At 44.7% G+C, this 7,937-nt stretch overlaps 1 protein-coding gene across 1 annotated transcript in view; it reads left to right on the plus strand.

Moving 5' to 3' along the window:
• Positions 1–7,937, plus strand: part of coro7 (coronin 7) — a 252,581-nt gene that overhangs the window by 240,988 nt on the left and 3,656 nt on the right. Inside the window, exons 18-25 of the mRNA XM_071394783.1 lie at positions 86–228; positions 468–572; positions 665–750; positions 1,027–1,168; positions 1,495–1,584; positions 1,823–1,939; positions 2,167–2,302; positions 5,005–5,096. Coding sequence (XP_071250884.1) covers positions 86–228; positions 468–572; positions 665–750; positions 1,027–1,168; positions 1,495–1,584; positions 1,823–1,939; positions 2,167–2,302; positions 5,005–5,096 — 911 coding nt within the window. The remainder of the gene's footprint in view (positions 1–85; positions 229–467; positions 573–664; positions 751–1,026; positions 1,169–1,494; positions 1,585–1,822; positions 1,940–2,166; positions 2,303–5,004; positions 5,097–7,937) is intronic.

The raw sequence follows: 7,937 nt of genomic DNA on the forward strand, positions 1-7,937 counted from the left end.
GTGACTGAATCTATCAATAGAAATAAATCATATCTGATTGATTGATAGAATGTGAGTGAGTGACAGGGGTTTTGACCAATCACAGGCCACACTGAGAAGATCTACTCAGTCAAGTTCCACCCCCTGGCGTCGGGCCTGCTGGCATCCTCCTCCTACGACCAGACGGTGCGCCTGTGGAACCTGGAGTCTGGGGACGAGGTCAAAGCGCTCCGGGGACACCAGGATCAGGTGACGGGGGAGGAGGGAAAGGAGCGGGACATAAGGAATGTGGCATTGGCAGGGGGTAGAACCACTGGTTTTGTTAGAGAATAGGGGCGTGGTAGAATTCATCTGGGATAATGATTGATGGATGATATTGATTGATTGATCCTACCTACAGTATGTACAAGGAATGTGCATTTTGCTTCATTTCAACTTTTCACTCGTTCCTTTCTCTGTTCCCTCTCTCCTGCCTGGTGTGCATATAGATATTTGGGATGGCGTGGAGTCCGGATGGTAAACTCCTGGCCACGGTGTGTAAGGATGGGAAATTGCGCATCTACGACCCTCGCAAGTCTGCTGACCCAGTACAGGTGTGTGTACAGGAGACCTGAGGAGTTTTTAACCTTTTTGTTTGGAAGCAGAGTTTTTCCATATCTCCTTCTCCTTCTCTCTCTCTCTGCAGGAGGGTGCAGGTCCTGAGGGCCACAGAGGGGCTCGTGTGGTGTGGGTGTGTGACGGCAAATACCTGATGGTGTCAGGATTCGACAGGTGAATATTTCTCTGTATTTCTGTTTGGTAGTTGAGCTTCAATTTGTGCTTAACAATCCATTTACCTTCATTTAATTCATTCAGTTCATCGTTTGTATATGACCATTCAGACAGTCTGACATGTAGTTCACCCGTAATCTTGGTTCACACAAAAAACTGCACCAATGGCTTTATGGTCCTAAGAGGAAAACAAGCCCGCTGACCCGAGACCTCATTGATGATGTCACCACAGTTCACTTCACCTTTGACCCCCGAAGTGTTTTCCCCCTTCTGCAGTCGCAGTGAGAGAACCCTGTACCTGCACTCCGCTGAGTCCCTGTCCTCCGGGGCCATCGCCAGCGCCCCCGCCGACGTCTCGCCCTCCACCCTCATTCCCTTCTACGACCCCGACACCAGCGTCGTCATCCTCACCGGAAAGGTAAACGACAACAATCAAAGAAATAAACAGAGCATTTCTTTTGAATAGAAGAACATAGAACCCCTATTGACTTGATGTTGTGTTGAAAGTCTGTTACAGACTCTTGTGCTTCATGATAATAATGTCTGCCTAGCCTGGTTCCCGATCTGTTTGTGCTGTCTTGCCAACTCCTATGTCTAGTAGACAACAAAAAACTATCTGGGACCGGGCTAATGTCGACCATTGGTGGTGGTGGATTGGTAGATCCATACTGACTCCCCATACCCAGACTTTGACACGAGTAAACCTATACAGCCATTGTTGTTGTTGTTGTCTACATTTACCAGGGTGACACGCGAGTGTACATCTTTGAGATAGTGCCAGAAGCTCCCTATTTCCTGGAATGTGCCAGCTTCAACTCCTCAGAGCCCCACAAGGTATAGACTTTATGTTAACAGCATTTACATCCCTGCTTTTCCCTCTTTCTTTCTCATTTCCTATATCCCTCTCCTTCTTATTACATGTTTTGAAGTCAATAGATAAAAACATTTCCCTGAATTTGTGACTAAAATGTCTGTGAATTGATTGACTAATTGACGATCTGTCAACCAAATACGCTGGCACCTGTAGACCTGTAGAATCTCTCTGCATGAACTTCCTGTCTTCCTTGTTTAGGGCTTGGCCTTCCTGCCGAAGACTGAGTGTGTGGTGCAAGAGGTAGAGGTGGCCAGGGGTCTGAGGCTCAGTAAGACCTCCATAGAGCCAGTGGCCTTTAGAGTCCCCCGCGTCAGAGTGAGTTATGGCTGAACGCTGCTATCTAGTGTATATATGGGGGAAATAGGAAAAACCTGCAGTTATTTGATGACTTTTCAGACCAGGGCCTCAAAGGACTACCAGTAAAAAGGGTTTGGTATGTGAACCCCTGTTTGTACTTAGTCTGTGGAGTTTGAGCTGTTTGAGTTCTGAACTAATCCTGTCGTGTCTCGTCTCCCTCCTTCCGTCTCTCCGTCCGTCCACAGAAAGAGTTCTTTCAGGATGATGTGTACCCAGACACAGCAGTGTGGTGGGAGTCCTCTCTGACTGCCTCAGCCTGGCTGGCTGGTTCTGATGGGAAGCACCACTCCATCAGCCTCAAGCCCAAAGACATGACCCCAGGTAGGGGCTAACCTCAGCTCTGCTCCGCCCAGGCACATATAGTACAAACAGTGGACTGAAGTCAACAGCATTACTGTTAGATCCACCTTTTGAATGTCAGATGAGAAGCCGAGCAGATACAGTTTATAAGGGGCAACCTATCCACTCTTTCATGGGCCAAGTCCTGGGTTTGACAAGATTATCTGCCTTGTGCTTTGACATGATGGTGACACTAGCTAAATCTATTCTGACAGCCAATCGTCAATCAACTCAATGTGAGGCAGAGATCTTCTATAACGTAGAATTACCGATACAGGCTTTGAGCAAAGTCTTGTGGATCTGTGTACCTGGAATGACACACATATATAGTGGCAAGAAAAAGTATGTGAACCCTTTGCAATTACCTGCATTTCTGCATAAATTGGTCATCAAATTTGATCTGATCTTCATCTAAGTCACAACAATAGACAAACATAGTGTGCTTAAACTAATAACACACACATTATTGTATTTCTCTTGTCTATATTGAATACATCATTTAAACATTCACAGTGTAGGTTGGAAAATGTATGTGAATCCCTAGGCTAATGACTTCTCCAAAAGCTAATTGGAGTCAGGAGTCAGCTAACCTGGAGTCCAATCAATGAGACGAGATTGCCCAATAAAAAACACTCACAAAATGTGAGTTTGCTATTCACAGGAAGCATTGCCTGATGTGAACCAAATGACAAAGATGACTGCAAGAGCACAGCACAGAATGCTCAATGAGGTTAAGAAGAATCCTAGAGTGTCAGCTAAAGACTTCCAGAAATCTCTGGAACATGCTAACATCTCTGTTGACGAGTCTACGAAACGTAAAACACTAAACAAGAATGGTATTCATGGGAGAACACCATGGAAGAAGCCACTGCTGTCCAAAAAAACATTTGCTGCACGTCTGAAGTTTGCAAAAGAGCACCTGGATGTTCCACAGCGCTACTGGCAAAATATTCTGTGGACAGATGAAACTACAGTTGAGTTGTTTGGAAAGAAAGGAACACACAACACTATGTGTGGAGAAAAAATGCACAGCACACCAACATCAAAACCTCATCCCAACTGTGAAGTATGGTGGAGGGAACATCATGGTTTGGGGCTGCTTTGCTGCATCAGGGCCTGGACAGCTTGCTATCATCGATGGAAAAATGAATTCCCAAGAATTCAAGCCATTTTGCAGGAGAATGTTAGGCTATCTGTCCGCCAATTGAAGTTCAACAGAAGTTGGGTGATGCAACAGGACAACGACCCAAAACACAGAAGTAAATCAACAGCAGAATGGCTTTCTAACACAACCCTGTATATACACAGTGGTCCACTGCCATTCTAACACAACCCCGTATATACACAGTGGCCCACTGCCATTCTAACACAACCCTGTATATACACAGTGGCCCACTGCCATTCTAACACAACCCCGTATATACACAGTGGCCCACTGCCATTCTAACACAACCCCCTATATACACAGTGGCCCACTGCCATTCTAACACAACCCTGTATATACACAGTGGCCCACTGCCATTCTAACACAACCCTGTATATACACAGTGGCCCACTGCCATTCTAACACAACCCCGTATATACACAGTGGCCCACTGCCATTCTAACACAACCCTGTATATACACAGTGGCCCACTGCCATTCTAACACAACCCTGTATATACACAGTGGCCCACTGCCATTCTAACACAACCCCGTATATACACAGTGGCCCACTGCCTTTCTAACACAACCCTGTATATACACAGTGGCCCACTGGCATTCTAACACAACCCTGTATATACACAGTGGCCCACTGCCATTCTAACACAACCCTGTATATACACAGTGGCCCACTGCCATTCTAACACAACCCTGTATATACACAGTGGCCCACTGGCATTCTAACACAACCCTGTATATACACAGTGGCCCACTGCCATTCTAACACAACCCTGTATATACACAGTGGCCCACTGCCATTCTAACACAACCCTGTATATACACAGTGGCCCACTGCCATTCTAACACAACCCCGTATATACACAGTGGCCCACTGCCATTCTAACACAACCCTGTATATACACAGTGGCCCACTGTCATTCTAACACAACCCTGTATATACACAGTGGCCCACTGCCATTCTAACACAACCCCGTATATACACAGTGGCCCACTGCCATTCTAACACAACCCTGTATATACACAGTGGCCCACTGCCATTCTAACACAACCCTGTATATACACAGTGGCCCACTGCCTTTCTAACACAACCCCGTATATACACAGTGGCCCACTGCCTTTCTAACACAACCCTGTATATACACAGTGGCCCACTGCCATTCTAACACAACCCTGTATATACACAGTGGCCCACTGCCATTCTAACACAACCCCGTATATACACAGTGGCCCACTGCCATTCTAACACAACCCTGTATATATACAGTGGCCCACTGCCATTCTAACACAACCCTGTATATACACAGTGGCCCACTGCCATTCTAACACAACCCCGTATATACACAGTGGCCCACTGCCATTCTAACACAACCCTGTATATACACAGTGGCCCACTACCATTCTAACACAACCCTGTATATACACAGTGGCCCACTGCCATTTTAACACAACCCCCCCCCAACTCTCTGGTCTCACTGTCACTGTTTCTGTCTGTCCATCTGTCTGTCTGTCTGTCCTTTCAGTGAGTGAGGCGCCCAAGGAGGTCCAAGTGAGAAAGTACCTTCCATCCTCTCACTACCTGGAGGAGAAGACTGACGAGCAGAAGAAAGATGAGGTGTGTGTGTGTGTGTGTGTGTGTGTGTGTGTGTGTGTGTGTGTGTGTGTGTGTGTGTGTGTGTGTGTGTGTGTGTGTGTGTGTGTGTGTGTGTGTGTGTGTGTGTGTGTGTGTGTGTGTGTGTGTGTGTGTGTGTTGCTACTACTATCTGAATTAGTGATGCACTGATATGACATTTTTGGCCTATACCGATATTTTCCTTGCCAAAAAAAACGATACTGATATGAAAAAACTTAGCGGCCTTTTAAGTTAAATAGTTAACACCCACACATAGATGCAGTGATGCAGTGTCTAAGGCACTGCATCTCAGTGCAAGAGGCATTGTGGGCTAGGTTAGGAATGCTGTGTTGACGTGTAGCGCTACAGTTTACGTGGCGTCATTATGTCATGTACCTACGTTATATACAGTTGAAGTCGGAAGTCTACATACACCTTAGCCAAATACATTTAAACTCAGTTTTTCACAATTCCTGACATTTAATCCTAGTAAAAATTCCCTGTCTTACGTCAGTTTGGATCACCACTTTATTTTAAGAATGTGAAATGTCAGAATAATAGTAGAGAGAATGATTTATTTCAGCTTTTATTTCTTTCATCATATTCCCAGTGAGTCGTTAGTTTACATACACTCAATTAGTATTTGGTAGCATTGCCTTTAAATTGTTTAACTTGGGTCAAACGTTTCGGGTAGCCTTCCACAAGCTTCCCACAATAAGTAGGGGGAATTTTGGCCCATTCCTCCTGATAGAGCTGGTGTAACTGAGTCGGGTTTGTAGGCCTCCTTGCTCGCACATGCTTTTCAGTTCTGCCCACAAATTTTCTATAGGATTAAGGCCAGGGCTTTGTGATGGCCACTCCAATACCTTGACTTTGTTGTCCTTAAGCCATTTTGCCACAACTTTGGAAGTATGCTTGGGGTCATTGTCCATTTGGAAGACACATTTGCAACCAAGCTTTAACTTCCTGACTGATGTTTCTTCAATATATCCACATAATTTCCCTTCCTCATGCAGCCATCTATTTTGTGAAGTGCACCAGTCCCTCCTGCAGCAAAGCACCCCCACAACATGATGCTGCCACCCCTGTGCTTCACGGTTGGGATGGTGTTCTTCGGCTTGCAAGCCTTCCCCTTTTTCCTCCAAACATAACAATGGTCATTATGGCCAAACAGTTCTATTTTTGTTTCATCAGACCAGTGGACATGTCTCCAAAAAGTATGATCTTTGTCCCCATGTGCAGTTGCAAACCACAGTCTAGCTTTTTTATGGCGGTTTTGGAGCAGTGGCTTCTTTCTTGCTGAGCGGCCTTTCAGTTTATGTCGATATAGTACTCGTTTTACTGTGGATATAGATACTTTTGTACCTGTTTCCTCCAGCATCTTCACAAGGTCCTTTGCTGTTGTTCTGGGATTGATTTGCACTTTTCACACCAAAAGAACATACACCTCTAGGAGACAGAACGCGTCTCCTTCCTGAGCGGTATGACGGCTGCGTGGTCCTATGGTGTTTATACTTGCGTACTATTTTGTACAGATGAACGTGGTACCTTCAGGCGTTTGGAAATTGATCCCAAGGATGAACCAGACTTGTGGAGGTCTACAATTTTTTTTCTGAGGTCTTGGCTGATTTCTTTTGATTTCCATTGATGTCAAGCAAAGAGGCACTGAGTTTGAAGGTAGGCCTTGAAATACATCCACAGGTATACCTCCATTTGACTCAAATTATGTCAATTAGCCTATCAGAAGCTTCTAAAGCCATGGCATAATTTTCTGGAATTTTCCAAGCTGTTTAAAGGCACCGTCAACTTAGCGAATATAAACGTTTGACCCACTGGAATTGTGATACAGTGAATTATAAGTGAAATCATCTGTCTGTAAACAATTGTTGGAAAAATTACTTGTGTCATGCACAAAGTAGATGTCCTAACCGACTTGCCAAAACTATAGTCTGTTAACAAGACATTTGTGGAGTGGTTGAAAAACACGTTTTATTGAATCCAACCTAGGTGTTTGTAAACTTCCGACTTCAACTGTAGGTATGCACGTCAGCATATCACCGATATATCCTGCATCCCTAATCTGAATGTGTACAAGCATCTTATCTTAGTGAGTATTTCTCTTTGAGTGCAGCTAGCTACCCAGAAGCTTGGTGACTGTTTTGTCACGGTAATAGTGTGGATAGTTATTAGTAGTGATGGGAAAATCTATATCTATATCATGTATGAATGTGAAGTGTAGACAGCTGCTTGCAGATTTTCTATTGGGCTAGAAGTAAATATTCTGGTAGCAGATAGACCTACCTAACCAGTTTGAATACAATGGGAAGCCAGTTGATGGACCATCAGCAGCCAGTTAACTATGCTGTTGAGAGCCTGTGAGACGGTTTTGTGCCTGCAAGACTTATGAATGTTCATTACCTAATAGTGTAGGTTAACAACAAGGATAAACCGATATCTCAATATCTCTTGCTCATATTGATATCATGTTAAGTGAGGGATATGGGTACTCACCACTAGTCAGTAGTGGTACTATAGTGTGTTAACCATCTTTCTTGGTACTCACCACTAGTCAGTAGTGGGACTATAGTGTGTTAACCATCTGTCTTGGTACTCACCACTAGTTAGTAGTGGGACTATAGTGTTTTAACCATCTGTCTTGGTACTCACCACTAGTCAGTAGTGGGACTATAGTGTGTTACCATCTGTCTTGGTACTCACCACTAGTCAGTAGTGGGACTATAGTGTGTTACCATCTGTCTTGGTACTCACCACTAGTCAGTAGTGGGACTATAGTGTGTTAACCATCTGTCTTGGTACTCACCACTAGTCAGTAGTGGGACTATA

The sequence above is a fragment of the Salvelinus alpinus genome, chromosome 1 (genome assembly GCF_045679555.1).
Source record: "Salvelinus alpinus chromosome 1, SLU_Salpinus.1, whole genome shotgun sequence".
NCBI lineage: Eukaryota > Metazoa > Chordata > Actinopteri > Salmoniformes > Salmonidae > Salvelinus > Salvelinus alpinus.